This window comes from Orbicella franksi, chromosome 7 (genome assembly GCF_964199315.1).
Source record: "Orbicella franksi chromosome 7, jaOrbFran1.1, whole genome shotgun sequence".
In the NCBI taxonomy this organism is placed as follows: domain Eukaryota; kingdom Metazoa; phylum Cnidaria; class Anthozoa; order Scleractinia; family Merulinidae; genus Orbicella; species Orbicella franksi.
In genome coordinates, this window is record NC_138151.1 from 15,823,255 (window position 1) to 15,846,442 (window position 23,188).

At 38.5% G+C, this 23,188-nt stretch overlaps 3 protein-coding genes across 3 annotated transcripts; all 3 read left to right on the top strand.

Moving 5' to 3' along the window:
* The first annotated feature begins 31 nt into the window (after positions 1-31).
* Positions 32-4,250, top strand: LOC145491858 (COX assembly mitochondrial protein 2 homolog). Its single transcript, XM_081471141.1, has 3 exons — positions 32-196; positions 303-374; positions 2,733-4,250. The coding sequence occupies exons 1-3, from the start codon at positions 119-121 to the stop codon at positions 2,808-2,810; spliced, it is 228 nt and encodes a 75-aa protein (XP_081327267.1). The 5' UTR covers positions 32-118; the 3' UTR covers positions 2,811-4,250.
* Positions 4,251-8,168: 3,918 nt separating this feature from the next.
* LOC145492596 (uncharacterized) lies at positions 8,169-16,032 on the top strand. The gene is made up of 5 exons (XM_081472030.1): positions 8,169-8,283; positions 12,534-12,658; positions 13,257-13,454; positions 13,851-13,950; positions 14,253-16,032. Exons 1-5 carry the CDS (start codon positions 8,202-8,204, stop codon positions 14,453-14,455), a joined length of 708 nt encoding a protein of 235 aa, XP_081328156.1. The 5' UTR covers positions 8,169-8,201; the 3' UTR covers positions 14,456-16,032.
* Positions 16,033-16,172: 140 nt separating this feature from the next.
* LOC145492595 (uncharacterized) lies at positions 16,173-22,908 on the top strand. The gene is made up of 5 exons (XM_081472029.1): positions 16,173-16,281; positions 18,600-18,724; positions 19,688-19,885; positions 20,943-21,042; positions 21,712-22,908. The coding sequence occupies exons 1-5, from the start codon at positions 16,206-16,208 to the stop codon at positions 21,939-21,941; spliced, it is 729 nt and encodes a 242-aa protein (XP_081328155.1). The 5' UTR covers positions 16,173-16,205; the 3' UTR covers positions 21,942-22,908.
* Positions 22,909-23,188: the final 280 nt, after the last annotated feature.

Genomic DNA, 23,188 nt, shown 5'->3' on the forward strand with positions numbered 1-23,188 from the left:
TACATGACAAAGCTGTCCAATTGCTCGCCAGGGCCTGGTTTCTAAGCGCACTTGACCATTTGAACAAGATCAAGGCAAATAATAATCACAAGCTTGCGGAGACGATTTTTAGAAAGTTATGCACCCCTCTTTAGCTCCTCATCTTCATAGCGAGTGCCTAGAAGTTATAGAACAGCTACATCGTTGTCATCAGGAGGTTAGTAAACGTTGTTGATCGACAATGACGTTTATACTTTGTGTTACATAATCACATGTTTGGATGGAGAAGTAACCCTATTATTTTCTTACTATTTCCTGTACAGCACCCCTTTCGAAAGTTTGTAGGAAAATGTAACGACTTAAAGCGGGCGTTGAACGCTTGTCTAAAGGAAGAGGTAAGCTTAGAATTTCAATAAGCTTATTTGAGGGGGGCATAGGGGTCTATTAGAAACCGAAAACCCGCACGAAAAATCGCTGAAAACCGCAAAACCACAATAAATTTCGTCCAAAACCGAAAACCGAATCTCTTTCTGTTATTTAATTTTTGTAAGTTTAAACTTGTTTTAATTTCAGTGTTCTTTCAGCATATCCCCTTGTTAGTGCAGAACTCCTCATAATCTAAAAATTTGCTTTATTTTTGTGTAAACTTGCTCCAGACCTATAGCAGTGTGAAAACTAGAAAAGCAAAGCACGATAGCATAATTTTAGGTGATATTTGTTTAAGAGAAACACCACATTCTGAAGCTGGTTTTTAATTACCATTGTCAGAATTTTCATTTGTGTAGACACATGGCAGCCACATGTTACAACCAAACCACATTATTTTACAACCATACAAACAGTCTCTCCTTTGCTTTTATTCCATGTGAGGGGAGTGAGTGAGCGCAATGTTCTTCCAACGACCAAAAGGGGAGATAACCTGTAATCGAGCTATTAACAGAAACTCGATGGTCCACAGTCTAAGGTCAAAGTCCACACGATATTATCCCAACTGCATGATATTTGAGAAATAGTCTTTTGCTTTGAGGTATCTTTAACTTTTCATAGTCTGCTTGGCAGCCGTTACGACCCAAATAACGGCTGCTAAATTTAAGAGACTGGACTTGTCATACATCATTTAAAAGAAAGTCTGGATAGAAGGCTATATAAGTGGTCCCTTAGAATTAGAGTTTTAGCGAGACTGCAGGGTGTAACTTCCTTGACAAAACCAGAAAAACTGTTATTGGGCACTGAGAAAAATCTGAAAAACCACCATCATGCTTGACAAAAACTGAAAACCAAAGACTGAATTGGAGAAAACCCACAAACTGCACAAGACACCAAAACCGAAAAACCGCAGTTATTAAGTGCAAAAACTGAAAAACCAAACTAAAAAGTGGCCAAATCTGCTAAATCAAAGATCCCAACACCCCCCTCGTATTTGTATGGCCTCAGAGGTTCGCTTCGCTCCCACTTTGACAGGTGATCGTAACGAGGGAACTCATAATTTCAGGGGGGGTGACCTAGTGAAGGTAAGAGCTGACTTAAAGGATACAAACTCTCATTGAGACACACAAAACCTCTTGAAACCTTTTAGAATTTTGAGGAATGAATCATTCCAAAAAATATGGGTACTAAAGGTTTTTTTTTTAAAACACCCAACTCCCACTCCGGGAGACGTTTTGCCCACCCCCTCATAATTTCAACCGAACTTCCACGGTGTGGATATGGATATTTTCTGGAGCGACATATAAACAACTCTATCTCTAGATGGGATTGAAAGAACCTCTGACTCTTCCCTCTATGTTTTCTTTTACATACCCAGTAATAAATTTCAATTGTATTGTATTTTATACCATGCTATGGAAAATACAGCCAATCAGAATACAGGAAGGCCATTTTTTATTTGACTGTATTGCATCCAACCTGTTGTTTAGGACAAACATTAGGGAGTTTAAGTAACCATGGCGGCGACGCTGAGGACAACGTTGATTAACCTACGAATCTCACAATTTACCTACGAATCTCACAATACTCTAAAGTCATTTACTTTGTTTAGCACTGACAGAACCTTCTCAAAACTGAATCTGAGACACAGCGATAAACTTGAAATAAAATTTTTTAAAAATTAGCTGTCGTGGTTCACGTTCTCCATTCAACGCCGAATTTGGCCATTTCATGTTGTTGTTTTGCTGAGGATGGTAAAGAAATGTACCAAGAATTATAACGCATGTACACAGCCATTGTTCTCCTAATTAAATCTTTTGTTTAGCAACGTTCCCATTGCCGTTGCCGTCGTGGTTTTCTTAAACTCCCTATTTTCTCCTCGGTTAATCCATAACACTTAAAATAAACGTTCAAAAGAAAATAAAAATCAAAAACTGATAACATAGAAAACTGTCAGAGTGTCATCTTTTGAAAAATCACAACTCCAAATCAAACCTTCCCATCATGCACCATGCGTATGTCGCTTTGATTGTATTGGCCACTGTATTTTCTATGGCATGCTATAAAATCGTTATACAACACTCTCTCGTGGTTTACCATGGAATATTCCACTTGGGACAAGATATACCACTCAAAGGCATTTGCATAGCTAGTATGTACAACAAACAAAACAAAAAACAACAACAACAGAAATAGTATGTACAACAAGCATATCTCTCTGAGCTATTAAGGGAACTCCTCACCTCCTACCACAAGGAAGAAGAATGCATCTTCTAAATAGAAACAAGGTCTCCCTTTTGTAACTTGTGGCATGTTTCAATTTACAGAATTTGAGGAAAAGAAGAAGAAACTTAGAAGAGGCAAGGAAGAGAGAAAAGGCTGTTAGAAACCCTTACTCAGAATAATGGCTGTGAAGAGTGAATATGTGATCTTAAAACCGATCGAATGTCCTTAAAATTAACAGCTTTGTGTAGTCACAGGTTGTTTGGCTGTTTGAATGAGGGTACATGGACCTCTGTGGATGGCCAGCTTTGGCTAACTAGAATTGTCAAGTCTGACACAAAAATCTGCAAGTTTTGTTATGCGTAACATTTCTTTTTACCTCAACTGTCATTTCAGAAATAATCATTCATGAGTCAGTTCTGTTTATAACATATATGCTGTACTATCCAAGCTAGGCAGTGTGCTATGTAGTGTATCAGTGTTTATTAGGCTAAACAGAGTGTTATTTAGGCTAAGTGAAGTGGTTTTAAGGGCCTGTTTACAAGGAGAGAGGGTTACCCTAGCAAGCTGGTCACCCTAGCACTCACACATTTCCTCTTTTTTTCTTCGTCGTCTTTACAAGGCAGCTGGGGTTACCAGGGTAGGCGGGTTACCCTATCTGCATGCTAGGGTTACCCGGGCAGGCAAGTTAACTTTTTCCCTTGTAAACACTCCAGGTAGGGTTAGCCTGCCTACCCGGGTTAACTTTCCAATATTATTGTTTCCAGACCCTTTGAGTGTAACCGCGCATTTAAATTGTCCTAGGTTGTAGGGCTACCCTACCTGTGAAATTTTGCTTGTAAACCCAGGCTATCTTTTGCCCTCCAGCTAGGATTAACCCACTTGCTTGGGGTAACCCTCCCTCCTTGTAAACAGGCCCTTAGGTAACAAAGTGCTGTTTAGCATTTCACTCCATGCTCAGATTTGACTCAAGTTCCATTTTGGCTCGAAAAATGGTTACTCTGTTGGAGTAAAAAACAAGCTCCACCAGATGGAACTTTGTAACACTGTTCCACAGCAGCTTAGAATGTGATAATGTGATAAAAAGGTGAACAATGAAAAATTAATTTAAAAAATGCCTTACAGTCAATGAAAAGTCAGGATATGTTTCTTTGTCTATTGGGTGACAACCCTGCTACTGAAACATTGTCCCTTGGGAACATTTGTGTTGGCTCCATACCATTTTGTATTACCTCCAATCTCATCATTGCTTGAAGCTATCTCACCCTACCCCCTCTCAGTCCTCTCTGGATCATCGCCTGTAGGTAGAGAGTTAGGAAACTTGTGTGTCAGCCCATTTTCAAGTTCTTTTAATTAAAAGCTTTGAGAAAGAAAGGGTTTTAATTTATGAGTGTCAAGGATGGAATGTCGATTTGAACACAGTTAACTCCTGATAACTCGAACCCCAGAAAGGTCTGAGTTATCGGGCTATGGGAATAAACAACAGTTTCAATCCCGGGTGAGGGGAGTCAGGGGACTTCCTTTTGCAAAGGTCAGGTGTGGTCTTGTCTCACTTAGGGGTATAAATCAAGAATTTTGGTGTCACTTAGGGTGTTCAGGATGAAAAGTCATTATTTTAAGCTTTCAAGGTATGTTTAAGGGTGCACTCAAAGAAAAAAATAATCAAAGAACGCTCTCATTTCCATTTTTTAGCATCGATTTCCACGGCTCTCTGAGGTCCAGTCTACTAACGTGGGCTCCCTTCCTGAACAGCAGCTGGTAATCAAGCCTATTCTACTTTAAGTGGTATCTTTTAGGGATCAAATAAATATCGAGCCACACCCAGATTGATCTCCTTTAGGGGTTTAATTCCAATTTTCTGACAAGCATCCCCGACCTTTTCATATAGGAGTTTCCTTCCCAGGGGGCTTCCAATTAGAGAAAGAGTTTCACGCAAACAGCAAATCAGTAGATCGAAAGAGACTACCCCATATTTCTACACATCACTCTTGTTATTTCAATTGTAAATAACGTAATTTGTTTCAATTGTAAATAATGTAACTCAATAGAGAAGAGCCACCTCGTGGATCTGTTAAATAAACTATGATTATTATCATTATTATTATTATTATTATTATTATTAATAAACATTATTATTAAAAAAAATTATTATTGTTATTATTAGTATTATCATTATTAAACAAGATATTCGATAATGTAAATTGTTACTTTTAGTCTTTTTAAATTTTTGACATTCTTTTATTATTGTTATTGTTGTTGTTGTTGTCGTTGTTGTTGTTAGTACTAGTGGTAATAGTAACTGGTCTGAGTGGAATACAATTCAGGGAGTAATCGCGCGAGTAATTTCAGAATCGGAGGAGCGCGAAGCGCGGAGCCGATTCGAAATTACAATCACGATTACTCCCTGAATTGCATCTATAACAAATTTCGGAATTAAAAATGTCTTTGGAGAACTTCTTTTGATGAGCGGAAACGTATGTAGCGCGCTTCATAAGTTTTGAAAACTGTAGGAAACATTGCAAAGAAAGCCATTAAAGCGCGCGCAAATTGACGTGCGAATCACGTGACGATAATTTTAAACAAAACCTGCTAAAGAGAGGTATGTAAAAAAAAAAGTTTCATTTCCAAAAATTGTCCCTCTGAATGTAATGTCTGTAACGTGGAATTGCCCTTTGACAAATGAGTTCTGAGCTATGGAGGGTTTATTATAAAAAAAAATATGAGTAATCAACGGTTCGAGTTACCGAGGGTAAAATTACGGTAAATCTGTGAGTAAATGTAAGAATCAAATCAATTTTATTTTCAAAAGTTTGCTGATCGTATTACTAGCACGCAAAAGTAAAGTGCTTTTGTAGGCTAATAGCTCAAGAGGTTTCTATAATACGGTCCAGGTGGGAATGTGATTTATCACAAGCTTGATGTAATTGAACGCTTTTTTAAATTTATCTATATTAATTCGAAAATTATTTCAAAGTTCCTACTTAAAGCCTTAGCAAATACTCCATAATTGTTAATAGGAAAATCACAGTTAGACAAAAGAATGGCATGCATAGCCATTTATGCTGCCTTCTGTTAATTTGTAGTCACGAGTTTTTAGCTAAATTGTTTACCAAAGGAAGTATAGAATATCGTCATTTTTCCCCTCCATCTTGAAAGACCTGAACAGGTCAAAGACTGAGTACATCTCTTGGACTATGTTCATGACAGGATCTCGATATGTGGTGGTGTTTGTGGAGATGTTTTTCTTGCTTTCTTCTCTTTCGTCCTTTGTTGGTGAGGAATATGGTACGTTCTTGAGAATAATTTATATTTTATGGAAATTCTTTCTGCTAATATAACGCATTCATGTTCTTGCACAGTCTTGCCATAATTAGTTTAGTGAAAGTAATTTTCTCTTCATCTGAACACTGGTATCTGGACTGAAATGAAAAGGCACTTACTGGTATTCGAATTGTTCCTTGGACCAGATTTTAGGTCGATTTTTGGTGATTGTGTTAAATAAACATTCAGGTTCGATTTTGGATTAAACTTTGCTTATTTTTCCTTTACATCAACTTGTACAACCAGTGTTCTGAAGCTTTGTTCAGTTGTTGTGTTGTGTTTTCTTTTAAATGTTGATTGCAGGAATTTTGTTTGGTTTTCTGTGAGCTATGTCATTTTGAGAGAAAAGCGAGAACCTAAGGAAAACGTTTAATTGATTTAGTTGGAATTAAAATTAGCGAATCAGTTTTCATCATGAATAACCACAATTTGGTTCGTGTGACTTTTCTTGTAGTGGCAGGTTTTCTCCCGTACGACTCCGTACAAGGAAGGAAGGCGGAATGCACAATTTGAATTATATATGTATAATTTCCGCGACTTTGAAAAGGACGCATGACAGATGTGCATTGAGCGAAATAGGGTGTTTAGACAGAAATCTTTGCTCGAATAAATTCTGTAAAATTTTATTTTCTGAAAAGTTCATTCGGTAAAAGCTTACAAATACGACTGCACTACGCAATAACCCCATGGACCAGATCTTGAGGGAAAAACGTGCAAAAAGTGCCAAAACATGAATTGGATTTGGTCTCCCATCTGATTAGTTGAAAATTAACAAAATGCCTGCTGTGATGGATTTCTTTTAAATTTCATGAACCGTCTATGAAACACCGACAGTTAAGTAAACATTGAGTTGCTTTCCGGACCAGTTCTTTGAATATTTGGCCTGCCTATAAACAGTTTTGTGCTTTGCGCTTTCACAGAAAACACAACTGATAGTCCAGCAGGCAAGTGCCGCACAAACCAGAGTACAGGTGAGCCCGCAGTCACTGATGGGATAGATTATTACCACGACGACTTCGAAGACGTTGACAGTACTGCAGCTGACGCGTTATATGCAGTCTATGGTGCAGCCGCCGTCCTAGGCATCGTTGTTTTGGTTTACGCATGTAAATTGTGCCTCCAACGCAATCGCCGCTGGCAACAGGCTCGTCACTTCGCGACAATAGTTTTGCCGCCTCAGTTCCCAAACACTATTCATAGAATGCAATTAGTGAACCAGGAGTAAAGAGACTCTGACAATGACGACTTATTTCCACTTACTATTATTTTCAGTCATGGGTGGTAAAAGTGAAGATAAGTGATTTACAGGTAGAAAAACTAAGCCTTTTTAAACGCAGGTGTTGGTACAAGACTTTTTTCGTATTTCTTTGATATTAAACAAATAGATTACGAGCTCGAGATTTCTGTCCCGTAATAATTGACGAGGGTGCAGCCCGAGTCAGCTATCACGCATAAAAGTCGAAAGCGAATAATCTAATAATTATTTTAGCATAAATCTACTAGTCGTTCAAAACTTTAACTGAATCTTCTTCCCAGACACTTTAAAAACGCCAAGAAGCGTCCGTCATTTTGTTACCACCATAGTTAATAGACTATATATATGTTTCACACTAAGTTGGCTCAGTTGGCCAGTTTTAATCTTTACTCTAATTCTGTATCAGCATAAATCAACACATTGTATTATCCTGTTTTAATGTGCATTTCCTTAGTCATTTGTGTAAAGTAAACTGAACATATAAAGTATCGCTTGGTTATCAGAAGGTGATAATGCAAAATAAAAACTGAACAGTTGTGTCTCGCGATCGTCCATTCCATTATCTCTTGAGATGACTAACTGTCTATGCAACGTAAGGATGTATCGAAACAAATTTTCGAGGTGAGATGTATTATACGCCAGACTGCGCTGACATACATGCCCCAAGTTATCTTTCCCTGACCTTCGACGAACGAAGGTCGCATTGGACCAAGGGAATGCTGAATGAATCCTTTGTGTCCCATGGCATTTCACCACTCATCACTACGGACTGGAAACGAGTCTTGTATAAAATTGAATATTGTCTTTTGTTATATTTAATGCTGTATGTTATATATAGCACAATTCCGAGAAACAACACTTCCGTTCCAAGAATACTATGAAACCAGCCAAACCGGCAAATTCCGGAATCGGTGTCAATCAAGCGGCCAAAGCTGAGTGTTTTACACGCCATTATATACATCTGCATGCTAAAGCTTTTTGTCTTTCCACTGTTATAATGTTCTCTCCAAGGGAGACACTTGCCGCAGGACTTTTCATCCTGGTTTTTATAATTAGCCAACTAAGATCTTCAACTGCAGGTACTTTTTTTTTTAGTTAGCAAACCTTAAAACTACTTTTGAGACATATCTATTTGTGGTAGTCGTTAATTATATTAATTAAGTTCTTATATACCAGAAATTTCTATTTCACTGTGGTGAATGCAATTGATTCTTTAAGGTTAAAGTGAGGAAGGCTGTTTTCCGTGATTCAAAAGTACATAACCCAAGATTTACGACCGTTCTGAACATTTTACGAGCAAGTGATCGCTCCCAGAATTGAGCCTGTATAAAATCCAGCTTGACGTCTAAAGACATCGTTGTCAAATCGATGTGATTGCTTGTCGCCATGGATCGCAACTTTGGAGATTGGTCAAACATCAAGACAGTCATTTTTTTGTTCTTCAGTGATCTCTCTGTTCAGTTTGTATGCCAGGTTAGATTTTGGCTGATCGGCGTTGTCCGGCATAAAACCACTGCTTTCGGTTGCTTGAGAGTCGTGGTTTGACAGATTGATCTGTTTGTTGATTTTAAAAAGCGACCATTTCTTTCCGAGAATTTCTTTCCGAAATACCGTGAACATATGGACGCGCTACAAGCCATTCATTGTGTTTAACGAATTATCAGCCCGCGATTTCTCTCAAAATTTATGTAGACTTGCTACATTTCTACCTCGCTTTTTTTTTGTTAGTTGATGAAATGTTTCTTGCTCATCAAGAACTACGAAAATAGTTTATCTCCTATAACATTGTTTCTTGATATGTTCAAGTCAGAGGTGGCTAAATTAGCGGGAAGCAAACAAAATAGGTACATTTGCACATTTCTTAGCCGTGCTCTGCAAAACAACAACGTTAAATAACCAGACTGCGTAGTCTGAGGAACGCGAGCGGCGACGGCTAATTTATACATTTTCCTCTGGTATTTTAGCGTCACATTCCTCACTGGATTTTGTGTGTTAAGTGTCGCGGGACGCGTATTGCGAAGTCGTGAATGGTCGTTTCTTTCTGTTTATACTTTACGGCAGTTTCGTTTGATCTCTCTCGCTTGCAAACCTACAGTTATTATCCTTCAAGCCGGTCACGTTCTCTATTTTGCACGAGTATAACGCGTCGATCGAGGATGCCTACTCCCGGAGCTAGCCTTACAGAACCTAGTGTTGCTGGTACTTCTAATCCCGGAGATTCGCCTGTCATAAACGAAGTCTTCTCGATGTTCAAAAGCTATCTTGAAGTTAAACCGGGTGAGAAAAGTAAACAGATCGAGTCGAAATAGAAGATGGACAAGAGGTTACTCATGAAATTCAAAGGTAACCAGAAGCAGTTTGAACATAATGCCCAGATCGACTCAATTTTTGATAGATTGTCCCCTGCAAATGTTCCTGAAAACAAAGATCCGACTAACATCGGTGTATCGATTTGACAGTAAGCCACTTCCCTTTTATTTCTATTCATGGTGTCTTCACGAGCTACATCCCACAAACAAGCCCTGTCCTTTTAATAGGTAATGAGTAACTCCATCTCCTCGTCTTTCCAATTCCTTTCCTTCTTTTCCTTCCCTTTTCTATGACCTGCTTGTGGCTTTTCTACTTCGACTTTGCCGTCAGCCATTGTTGTACGCTCACCGTTGCTGGGAAACATTTTTAATGAGCAGCACTGGAAACTAGTCAAAATTGTTTTCATGAAGACCAAAAACTTCCAATTTGTATCTGGGAAGCAAAGCGTTTGGAAGCAAAATTTCCAATTTGTGTTTGGGAAGCAAAAATTTTTTTTGACCTAAGACAAACACATATTTGTTTCCGAGCAGCAAAATTTGTACATCTGTTTCCTGCGCGGCTAAACTGGGAAACATTTACCTCCGCAACTATGTTTCCTAATTTAGCCACGCCTTTCAGTATTAGTTTTGTCGCAGGGAGACTACAAAACAAATTTAAAAGGGAAATACCTTGTTGCGCCTCACAAATATATCGTTGTAGTTATCACTGATAATCATAATCGGATAATGGTCATTTGAAGTTGATTGGTCGAACAAAAATGATGTATATCTCTCACGAGTCTTCACAATTCCCGATATCAATGTATCCAAACGTCACGTTCAAGAAAGTATGAACATGCAAGACTCCTTAAGTTTCTCTACACTTTCGGTTTTCCATAAAGGAATGTACCTTCGTTGAAATGGGTTTTAAAAATATATAATAAGCTTTACCAAGGCTGTAAATAGTGGAGAAAAGGGGCTTGTTAGTCTATTCATGGCCACATTGTGTTGAAGCCAAGTTTGGGGAAATAACTTACACAATAATTTAATGTTATTTTGGATCGGGACCTTTCTGTAGATCACCTACGGGTGAGAAAGCTTCCCGTTAAAGTATCATTAAACAGCACTCCAGCTCTTCGTTACTTCACTTTTTATTCTTCAGCTTCAGTACGCAGTTGTTGAACAACTTTGGCAATTTATAGTCTTGACTGATTGGAACAACTATACGAAGAGTTCACTTATCACGTTCCTTTTAAAGAGACAACCACATGATCTATCAACAACTGTCAATATATCATTTTCTTCGTTTTAGGCTAACCTAGTAGCATGCGCAGATCGCACGGAATACCAACGCGATTACGCGCCAAGCTACTTAACATATTTTCCTTCGAGGGTACAAAGGTTGACTAAAACATTTTCTACTTAGATTTTAACCAAGTGTTCCTTAGTGGTTGACCAAAGTAAGGTAACGTGAGTAATATAAAAGTAACAATCTTGGAACTTAAAGATCACACTAACTTAGAAAGTAAAAACTGTTGTTAAATATTTCTTACAGCATAAGTGTTACAAGAAGAAGATTGCACAATTCCAACTTCGAGGGCACAGTAGCCTTTCTTAAATTCTGAACCCGCTAGTTCCATATCATCATTTGTACGTGCTCTTAAGTTCAAACGTATTCAAGGGTCACCATTTTGTTTTTTGTGGTGTGGGCACAATTCCTTTTTGCTTTTGTGCAAGGTGTGGGCAAGCTACTAATTTTAACCAAACAGCCGATTTTCGATGTTAAAAGGTCGTCAAAATGAATAAGATTTAGCTAGACAATTAGATAACAAAATTCTGATAGGTTATGGAATCCAAAATCACTATTTCCAGGAAGAGCGCTTTTGAAAACTAGACCTCGATTTTATTTCATTATCTAGACTGACGCCCGTAAGAAAATTAAACAAGGTAACGGTAAATACAGGTGGAAATTCCCGAAATGATGGTGCTCAATGGAGTATGAATGAACTCAAGTTTTCCGTCAAAAGTATCAGTTAATAACACAATATCAAGAGAAGGTGCTTTATTCATAATGTTAAAATCGATCATCTTGAGACCGCGTTGTTTTTTCTCTCCTATGACAGTCAGTCAAAAGTCAGTCTCTTTAAAGCCAAGATATGTGATGATGACATATGCCCCAATGTCTTGCTGACAGGCATTTTTTAGATCATATGTTTTTGCACTGTCAATTAACTTTATCCTTCTGGGACTTATTCCAAACATGGTGGACTAACAAAACTAAAGAAAATGTCACATTAACAGAGAGCATGATTCTGTACGGAATTTTCGACAATAGAGAACACCTATACGTACTCCGTCAATTACTCACTTCTTATAGTAAAGTACTCCATATATAGTAGCTGCTTACAAGAAAAAAACTTTGTTTTCACAGTTTTCTCACGCTTCTAAGAGAAAAAAATCAATATACAACGGGAAATTGCTGTGCATAATGAAGATTTCTTTTGTAACTTCTTATCTTTCTTGTTTTTGCTTTACTTTTCTTTTCTTTTTTACGCTTTACTAATCCATAGATTAATGTGAAGTAGCGAAGTAGCTAAGTAAACAAAATTTATTTTGTGAAGTAGATACGTACTTAATATTCTCAACTGTAGTTCAAGTAGTCAGGTAAACAAAAAGAGTTATTTATAAGTAAGAAAAAAAAATTTAAGTGAAAAAAAGACGAGAGACCCTGGGAGAAAAATATTAGGAGAGGGTATAATTTGATCAGCATCGAAATAGTTTATCTATTTTAATCTCAACAGCCATTTTGGAATGGATGCGGCGTTTAACCAAACAATTAATGTTAAACAATAAAAATGCAAGCTAGAATGTATTCGACATATTTATCTGCTATTTATTAAATTATTAAGGGAAAACTTGTCTCTTGGTGCAGCTAAATTATTGAAGCAGTTATAATATAATCGTGGGATATTTCAAGGTGTTAAAAAGGGTACTTAAGGCTAGGTTCTGATCTATGCTTTCCTATTCTCATTTTGTTGTAGCTGACGGTGCTTGTAGCACCGGCGCCAGCAGCACTCTGGGAGACGGATGCACCATTAGTGACGACTGCAGCAAGATCACGTGCAAAATGGATTTTGTCGACGAACCGATCACATTTAAGCTCGAGGTAATCGGAAAATTCTAGCCGGTTGGTTCCACGCTCACTTACATATTTTTGTCACAATGATTTTGAATCGATCTCAATAGTTTTATCGCAAAAAGTACCTCATTAGTGAAATATCGTGTTTATATACTCGCTTTTCTGAAAGACATCTCGATTGACAAAATCAATCCTAGTTTCAGGACTGCGTTAGTCACCGTTTCATTCTCAGTCTAGAAGCATTAGCTCTCCTTACTAACCTTAATGCATTTTATTTAAATTCATTGAGAATCTGCCGTGAAATCAGGACAACTGTCACTTGGCAATCAGTCAGCTCTTGTCTATTTAGCCGGAATTTCAAGATTTTGGCTTACAGTTATTCAGAATTCCCAGCTATCGAAACAGAACCTTTCTCAGACAAAAATTTCCGAGATTTCAGGTAATAGTCACGAGGACCTGCAGTGGCAATGTACAGTGCGAATCTCAGAAATGAACAAAACAAACACCTAGACATGATGGGACACTAATTCAAAACTAATCAAAATATTAACGAGCTGAAAAAGAACTTCAAAAGATTTCAGTACAAACCGGATTAAACATGAGTATTAATTTTATTACCTGTTAGGTCAATAAGTGTGATGACCCAGTCAGTGTAACCGCGACAATGGACGTCCCAGATCTGCGTATCACCTGGTCTCATACTTACACCAGTGACGACATTGTAGAAGTACCAGGCTTCACTGCTTCCTTGCCCTCTATCGTTTCCGCTGGTGTGTACGTGCAAGTCGGGCTCACTCCCAAGGGCGACGAACTCCGTGTAAAGGTTGGTACTTCGTGTAGAACTCATGATCAGTCATGGCATTTTTTGTGAGCCCCAAAATTCTACCCATTTCAAAGTTACACTTTTTTACATCATCTTCTCAAACTCCAAGAAGTGACATTCGAAGTGACATTAATTCGTTGCAATTTTAAAAGCTGTTAAAGAGCTCAGCGGTGTAAATACGTAGAACACACTGTGCAACATTGGTAAATGTATCGCGCGTTGTCTCAACCTCGTTCCCAGGGTCCTCTCAGTACTTTCTCGATGTAGAAAGAGGACCCAGGGAACGAGGTTGGCGGTATCTGTGGCAAACGCTTGAATGACGCCATACCATTCTGTGCACTCTCAGACAATGAGAGGGCTAGAAATCTGACGTCAGTTTTTGCTGTCTTTGAACAGGTGAAACTCCTGGCTGGAGGAGAGATTTTGGGAAAAGGCGTTTATCCTGTGAAGGCGACCGTGATGGAGGGAGACCTGCCAATTAATACCAATGCATGTGGTACGTGTGACTTACCTTGTTTTTCTTTTAAAAACAACCTTCTTTACAAGACAAAAAACGTTTTACACATATCTCCATAGCCTGTATTCTGATTACATGTTTAATTTTCCTAGGCTCTCCGTGTGTTTCGAGTCCTAATGATTTGAAGTGAAAGAAAAATTCACAAGAAAATTCTGCTCAATCTCCCTCCATAATGAGGATCCTTCGATTCTATTGCAATTATCTGCGTAAAACGTGCCTTGATATATTGAAATGTATATCCTTTATTTAAATACTCTTCATGTAAACATTTCTTTATTAAGGTGCCCTGGCTTGGTGGCATGAAATGAACGATGGTAGCAAGGGAGCTGTGGTTGGCGGCTCGATTCTCTTCGTCATCATCATGATCATCTACTGCTATTGCTGCTGCTGCAGGTCCCGACCGAACAACCAAGGGGTCATCCTCATGCAACCTGCTGGTGGCCCTTCTGTCATTACAACTAGCAACAACGCCAACGTTGCTTGAAACGCTGCTTGCTTTGCTGTAACCAGTCCTGAACCCAGAGCCTTTATTCCTTACTGCACATGCTAATATGTAGACAGACTTTTCTGACGTTTTGAATTCAAGTAGTAAAATTGGACTCCCATATTGTGTAAATTTAAAATGTCTACAACAGTGAAGGTGGGCGCCATGCTAATTTCATAATCCGACATAACGTGCCCGGGTCGCAACACCATCTCTTTAGCCGCCTTTTCTTTTCTTTTTCTTTCAATAACAAAATGAAGCCGTTGTTACTGAGTTTTCCTACGTAAAAGTTTCTGTATCAAATTTTTAAGTAGTGCAGCTCACTAAAAGATTATCACAGGAATGCCAAGATACATGTATATCTGACAACAAGAGCTCGATAAATCAAAGTGTTCTCGATAGATGTTAGGCCAACTTCATAAAATGCTTTGTTCTCCATCCCCTGACCACCCAGATCTGGTTCTATTGTTTTTGTTTTTGTTTTGTTTTACCTTTCTTTTTTAATAACGGAAAACTAAAAAACTGTTCGACTTATTGCCTGCTCCCACCTTTTAGTAATGATAATAGTTATTAATTCGTTACTCAATAATTGCTTACCCCGTCTCTGGGTCTGTCTGGTTATGATAGTAATTAAGTGTTTTAATGTACACCTAAAATGGTTTAGTTAATATAGATTTAGAATTTCTGTAACAGAAAGCCCAGCAGTAGGTGAGTTTAGATAAGCTCTTTTAGATGGACATCTTTGAATCCAGTAGTTCAAGCGAGAGCTTCCCAACCGCCTTTCCCAGGTTTCAGGTGCTACTACTTTTGAAGCTTTGTAATAAATGATTGTGTACCCCATCTCTGAGTTCGTTTCTTCGTGATAGTATCGTGATTATCTTAGATCGTGACTAAAACACCACACGAGTACAAACGAGTAAAATACGAGTACATACGAGTACATACGAGTAATATAAAAGTACATACGAGTACATACGAGTACCATGACGAATGACATACGAGTACATACCAGTAACATGCACATGTGCTCGTATGTTACTCGTATGTACTCGTATGTTACTCGTATGTGCTCGTGTGGTATTATAGTAACGATCCGATCATCTCATAGTTTTCACGGCAATGTCGTCTCACTTTCGCCGCGCGTGATTGGTTCAAAGATTGAAATTGACATCGCAGCACTGAAATGAGTTACTCACGTAGGACTTTACAGCGATGAATGGCTGCCAAGTTGCACCGGCAGTTCAAACATCTTTTACTGAACACTAGTCCACCTCTACGAGCTATTTAATGTAAAAGAAAGCGTTACTTAATTTTTCTGCAAAGGTCAACCAAAAATTGCAGCCAGCAGGATTCATAATATATAAAAATGGGTTTCATTGTGCAGTAAAAGTTGCTGACCTTGTCCATTCCACAAATATCCGGATATTTTGGGGGATATTTAGAAGTTTCCGAGACATTTAGAAAATATTAAGATATTTAGAAAATTTAGGGATATTTAGAAATATTCGTAGCTTTTTTTAACTTAGCCCTGTGTTTTCCACGCTATTTTCTTGAGTCTTGCATAAAATTAAATATGGTATTTTGTTAATGTTTGTATGTTATATATAACGTCACTTCTGTTCTAAGAATACTACAAAACCGGTCAAACCGGAAATCCCGGAACCCGTGTCAATCAAGCGGTCGACACTGAACGTTCCAGACGCCATGATATATATTTGCATATTGAAGCTTTTTGTCTTCCTCCGTTGAAATGTTTTCTCCAAGAACCACTTTGGCCGCAAGATCTTTCATCCTTGTTTTTAGTCAACTAATTTCTTCCACTGCAGGTAATTTTACAGACTAACTTTATGTCATATCAGTTTGTGGTAATCGTTAATTATTTCAGTCGGTGTAAAGTTGAGTTCTTCATTAATGGAAATTTCCACTCCGGCCTTTGTGTTGATACAATTGATTCTTTATACGGAAAGTTAGGAAGACTGTTTTCTGTGACTTAGAAACACATAGCACGAGATTTATAACCGTTCTAAACATTATTCTGTTTTTAAATCCTCTGGAATCAGATGATAATATGATTATTCCCAGAGTTGGGCCTGAAAATTCACCTTACGTGCAAAGACTTCAACGTTGCCAAAGTCGATTTGATTTCTCCTTTTGTCCCTATAGATCGCTACTTTGGAGTTTGGTCGAACATTAAGACAGATTTTTGTGTTATTTAGGGATTTGTCTGGTTTATAAAGCATGCAAATTCGGACTGTTTGCAATTCATTTTGCATGCCACGCTAGATTTCAGCTGATCGGCACTGAACTGCATCAATGATTGCTCGTGGTTGCTTGTGGTTTGTAAGAGAGTTTGATTTTTTGTCTATTTTAATAAGCAGCCATGTTTTTTCAGAGATACCCTGAACATATGGGAGCCATTGGTTATCGGTTTGTTGGATTACCTAGCCAGTGCTCCGCCTTGCATAAAGGACAAGAGATTCTTGTTTCCTTGTAGTACCGCTTTGACTTGTCTAGTTTCTTCTCGCTTTCTCTAGTCGGTTGAAATGTTCTTAGACCAGCCCTATAAAATGTTTCATTTCCCATCGCCTGACGCATCCAGTTTCTTAAAAAAATAATAATATAAACATGGTTTTGATCCATTGCCTTCTCCCATTTTTCGGTGTTTCAAAGTTTAATACGCTCCCCTTGTATACATCTTCAAGTGACTCTGCATCTAAACACCTATCTAAATCAACCTTCGTACATAAGCTGAAGTCTTCGAACGCCTTTCAGAGTGACAGTTACTCTATGCAAAATGGCAGTCACGGCCGTCAAGATCTAATCCAGGCTCGCTTGTCTCTCTCAATACTTCTTTTCTTCGGTTTTGTTACATTTTATTTTTTAAACTGACTGACCGATCGAGCGACTCACTTTACGAGAGAGGTCGATGGAAAACAAAACTTTTTATGTTGATGGCCTCGCTGATCATTAATTGTTATTAAATGCGTAGGCAGTCCCATTAAATTTGTTAAGTTTGTCATTTATAAAAAAAGGCAAAGGACTTAAATGTGAAAATTACCAACTGAAGTTAACGAAGACGATATAAAAAAGAGTTGAATGAGCGATAGCTTTTCGGAATTTGTTACGCAGCTAGGTTTGGTTGATCACAAGGGAACATTTTAAGAAGTTTTTCCAACGAGGCTGCAAAATAAATTTACAAGCAATGAAAAACTTGCTGTGTTGACCAAGGTGCTTCTGACCCACTGGGAAACAGCACCCTAAAAATCATTATTTTAAAAACCCGCATAAAAGAAAACGTGTTTTGAGTTTTCAGGCTGATTTTGTTCTTATATATCAGGTGTTTTCTGCAAAATCAGCCTGAAAATGTTCTTAAGGTGTTCTTAAATACTGCATAGACTACCAACAGATGAAATCAATGTGCAAGCACAACATTTTAATTAATTAATGGATATCACATATATTGATCTATTTAGTACTGTACCTAGTATTGTACCCTAGTAGGTTATTCTGATCTAACTGGCAGCCAATTTTTTTTTATATATAAGAACAATTTTCATCTTTCAGGCTGAATGTCTATGGTACATTTTTGACCAAATTTCAGCCTGAGTGTTCTTAATCCACTTGTTCTTTTATGTGGGTTTTTACTGTACCATGCACAAGTAAGGATGACCGCGCAAAACTCTAGGTTTCGCTTTACTTTCGGGTTTCCATAAAGGGTGTAACCTGTTTGAAATGGCTAGTAAAACTTGATGTAAACTTTACAAAGGCGGTGGATGGAGAGAGAAGTTCGTGAGCATCGAATACATTACGTCACCACGACTTGTTCTGGCTTGTTATGTTATTCTTTTTCTCAGTGTTGCCCCTTGTTTGGAAAGTTATTCCAGAAGGGCCTCTGATATCTCAGTTAAGGCGAAGTCAGTATGTGAGCCAAGTGGCCCATCAGGCCAGCGCTTACCTCCGGTTTCAATAGTGACCAGGAGTATTTCTACTCCCCCCTGGATGGGATGCTAGTCCATCGCAGGGTTGCCCCCAGCATTAAATTCGCCGGTACCCACTTATACACCTGGGTGGAGAGAGGCACTGTGAGTGTTAAGTGTCTTGCTGGTATCTTAGAGGTGATAAACTAGTCTCAATTCCTTTTTAGTTGACGCTCTCTGTAGCACGGGTTCCCGAAAAACCCTCAGTGACGGATGCACCATTAGTGACGATTGCAGCACGATCACCTGCAAAATGGATTTTGTCGACAAGCCAATCACTTTTAAGCTCAAGGTAACCACTTTTTTACATGACTGAGAAAATTACTTCACTGTGACTGGCTGAGAGCAGCCCAATTTTTCGTTAACTTTAAATTTGCACAGCGGTGCAAATTAGCGTGCAAGCGCGTTCGTAATTTTTTCAGTCATACAATAAATGAGTAATACTATGAAAGCTCGAGCAATTAAGGATGTACACTACCCGTGATATTTGAAAATTCTTTCACATTGTACTCGCCTAAAGGCTAATGCAATTTTGAGAGAGTTTTCAAATATCACTCGTACTGTAAATCCTTAATTGAATTCGCATTCATACGATTACCTATACTATTAGTTCAAAACTCATTAGGAAGATTTTAGTTCTTAATCAGAAAATTCTTATCATTTAGTTTGTACGCTTACTTACATATTTTTGTCACATTGACTCTAAATCGATCTCAATAGTTTATCGTAGAGAGTACTTCATTTGTGTCAGTGATAAATCGTTTATACTCGCTTTTCAGAAAGGCACCTCGATTGACAAAATCAATCCTAGTTTCTGGATTCGCTAGTCACCTCTTCAATCCCAATCCAAAAAGTAATTCTCCTTATTCATCGGGAAAAATTTCATTTTATTTAAATTCTTAAAATCTGGACATAAATCAGGACAACTGGTACTTTTCTTTGCTGTTGTCACTTGATTATCAGTGAGCACATTCAGCCAGAATTTCACGATTTTCGCCAACAGTTGTTAGGTTTGATGCTCAATACAGAACCTCATTTCTCGCACAAAATGTTCTGAGCTATCAGCTAAACCTCAGATGGACCGTGCATTGACAAAGCATTCAAGAATTGAACAAAAAAAACTGAACCCACATACACGTGATAGAAAAAATAAATAAACAACAAAAAAAATATTGTGTGGAAAAAAAATTACCGATTTTATTAACCTTTCAGTTTAAACTTAACTAAACATGAAATTAATTTTATTACCCGTTAGGTCAATAAGTGTGATGACCCAGTCAGTGTAACCGCTTCAATGAACGTTCCAGATCTGCGTATCACCTGGTCTCACACTTACACCAGTGATGAGATCGTAGCAGTGCCACGCTTCACTGCTTCCTTGCCTTCTTTCTTCTCCGCTGGTGTGTACGTACAAGTGGCACTAACTCCTAACGGCGACGAACTTCGTCTAACGGTGGGTTGTGTAGAACTCATGATCAATCTCGACAATTAAGTGAGGTTTTCCATACTTTTGCAAGCGATTTGGGGAGAGCCACGACAAAACTCTTTCCAGGGGTTTCTCTTCTTTTAGAGAGACCCTGGTAACGAGGTTGAACTGCGACCTGTTTTAACATATAGTGCCAATAGAAATGAACGCAAGCTTTGCAACCGAAATTGTTCCGAAAGTTACGATGCACACAGGAAATTTGGAAAGCATGAAAGAAGCATAAGATTTTCATGAGGCGCAAAATATATAGCAATGCACAGCAATGCACAGCCATGCACAGCTAAAAGAATGAATCAATTGCTTTATAACATTGCCAAGTTGCGAAGCTATGAGCGAGCGTCATTGGATTATGATGCACGCTTACGAATACTGAGCTCGAGTTTGATAGCGCAGCTTCGTTACTAGCGTTATAGCGCGTTACCGTCCTCGTTCCCAGGGCCTTTTCCCTGGCTAGCGCGGCTGCGTTCTAATTTGTTTTTGAGCCTCAAAACTCTACCTATTCCAAGTTTCGGAACTTAAACACACTTTTGCTACGTCATCAGTCTTCCCAAACACAAACCTGACATTCGCGTTATTTTCTTATTACAAAAAATGTTGAAATTGCTAAATTGTAGAGGTGCGGCGAAGCTTACGTTTTTGGAAACACAAGACGAAAAAGGTCATATAATGCACCATTTCTTGACTCTCACTTTGTCAAATTTCAGTTTAAACTGGAAATAATTCCTCTACATTCATTTGTTTTCTTTTAAAGCGTGTCTTAAAACTTATAAGTCCGAGAAAATGGAACACAGTGTACAACATCGATAACAGAGACACGAACCTAGTGTAATGGCCTTAGCTTCCACAAGTCTTCTATAGGAGCTCTGTGGAGCATTTGAATTAGTAACCGGAAGGTCTTAGCTTCGACTCCTCGCTGGAGAACTGGGAAATTTTTTCCGAGTATGCCTGCGTCACTGACAGAAAAACCATCTTCTCATTTGAGAGGGCTAGAAATCTAACATAAGTTTTTGTCGTCTGTTAACAGGTGAAACTCCTGGCTGGAGGCGAGTTTTTGGGAAATAGCGTTTATCCTGTGAAGGTGACCGTGATGGAGGGAGACCTGCCAATTAATACCAATGATTGTGGTACGTGTGTTTTTCTCTCAAAACCAACTTCTTTTTTTCAAGATTACAAACTACACATTACGTTAGCCTCTGATCTGATCAAATGTTTAATTCTCCTGGGCTCCCCGTGTTATACTATTTTTAGGACTTAAACAGATGTTCCACTTAACAAATTGACGTCCGTTTTTCATGAGTCTGTCCTGTTATTAATCATAAATTTCGTCATAACATTGTCAAAGTAGCTGTGGATCCACAAGGTGATAGCCGAGTAGATCTGCAGACTAATTTGACAATGTTATGACGAAATTCATTGTCAATAACTGGACAAAAGCATGAACTGAACTGACACCAATTTGTTTTTTACGATAGCAAATTGTCAAATTGTCCGGTCTTGCTCGTTGACGCATCGCATAAATTATAAATTCATCTGTCTGTCCGCTTATTGACAATGAAAATTAGTCAATGAGCGCGCGGGAATTTCCGCAGTTATTGTAAAAATCTTAATAAAGAGACAAAAATTCACAAGAAAAATCTTGCTCAGTCTTCCCGGTCTCAACTGTCCATGTTTCTTTTTTATTTGTTAGTACCAATTTAGCTTTAATCTAAATAAGTAAATTAAATTTTGAAATGTCCCTCCACTGAATCTTAGCTTTCATTGGTAAATAAGCTTGTAAACGTTTTTTTATTCAGGTGACTTTGCCTGGTGGTATGACATGTCTGTTGTTGGTCAGGGAGCTGTGATTGGCGGCTCTCTTGTCTTCATCATCATCATGATCATCTGCTGCTATTGCTGCTGCTGCAGGTCCGACCAACCGAACAACCAAGGGATGATCGTCGTACGACCTGCTGCTGGCCCTTCTTTCATGGCAAACAGAACCAACGTCGTCTTTCCAATGCAGCCGCAGGCTCAAAGAACATGAGACACCACGCCCTTTGCAGAAACCAATCCCGTACCCAGAGTATTCATTGGTTACTTCGCATGCCTGACAAAAGCGACTACTGTTTGGTTGGAATCATATATACCTAGGTTCTGGTCACGGGACTGCGCGAGTGCCCAACATAAGAGGAAATGCTTCTTAAGGCTGGTTTGACGTTTGTCGGGACGTAAAACCTTAATAAGGAACAACTGATGTTTATCCAAAGGTTTCATCAATATTCGTTTATTTTGATCAGTTGAAAACTAAATATTAGCGGAGCTCCGACGGTCCGAAGGGCCGCCAAGCGGAGCCCCATACTCAAAGAAATCCGTAAATCGCTTTTCTCACTGGTAAAAATAGCTAGCGGCGTTGCTCGTGGGCGCGTGCGCACGACGACGACGATGTCGCGCAACATGGCGCCTATACTCCAGCTGATAGGACATGCGGCCTTAGTTAACAGCGTACATCTGATATTGGACATCCATTCTATGGTCAATTGACACCTGTCAAAACAAGGTGTCCGCTGACCAATATCACGTGACCAGTATCACGTGACCAAATTGAGATTATCGAGACCACGTGTTTTTTGAAGTTAACTGCTGACCAGGTACCGGCCTTTCGATTGGTTCGCGGTCTCAAACCAGGTTAAATTACTGTAATCAAGGCCGGGTTGTTCAGAACTGAGCCGGTTAACGCTGACCGAGAATTAAAAGTTGCGCGAAGTATAAATTTTTCTTGTATAAAAATGTTTTTTACTGCTTTTGTTTGTGTAGTTTGAGATTATTCAAAATCAGAAGACCAAACAATTTAAGCAGAAAACCTCACCACCAAGTAAAAAAAAAAGTCAAATCAAAATTCTCACTTATCCTGGGTAAGCTCGGCCCAGGAGCTCCGCTCTTAGACTTGGCTAAATCTATATATTATTAATATTATAATCTACACAAAAATTGGCAAAAGGAATAAACGACGTTTCGACATCGTCGGGAGTTATTATTATCGTTAGTTTCGAATATTTCGGGTGGCTCTGAACCTCTTTTAGAATTATTGAAGTTTTCAAAATCGTTGCATCTTATCATGCTTATCACAGTTCGATGATATAAAATGGGGGTCACCGAGCTGTTTTTCACAGGTTACACTATTGCTATGGTAACTGGGTAAAATGACAGGGTATTTGTATGGTAGCTTTATTGTAGGATCAAATGGCAAAGATTGGTAGTATTCAAGTAAATATATGAAATATCATATGATTG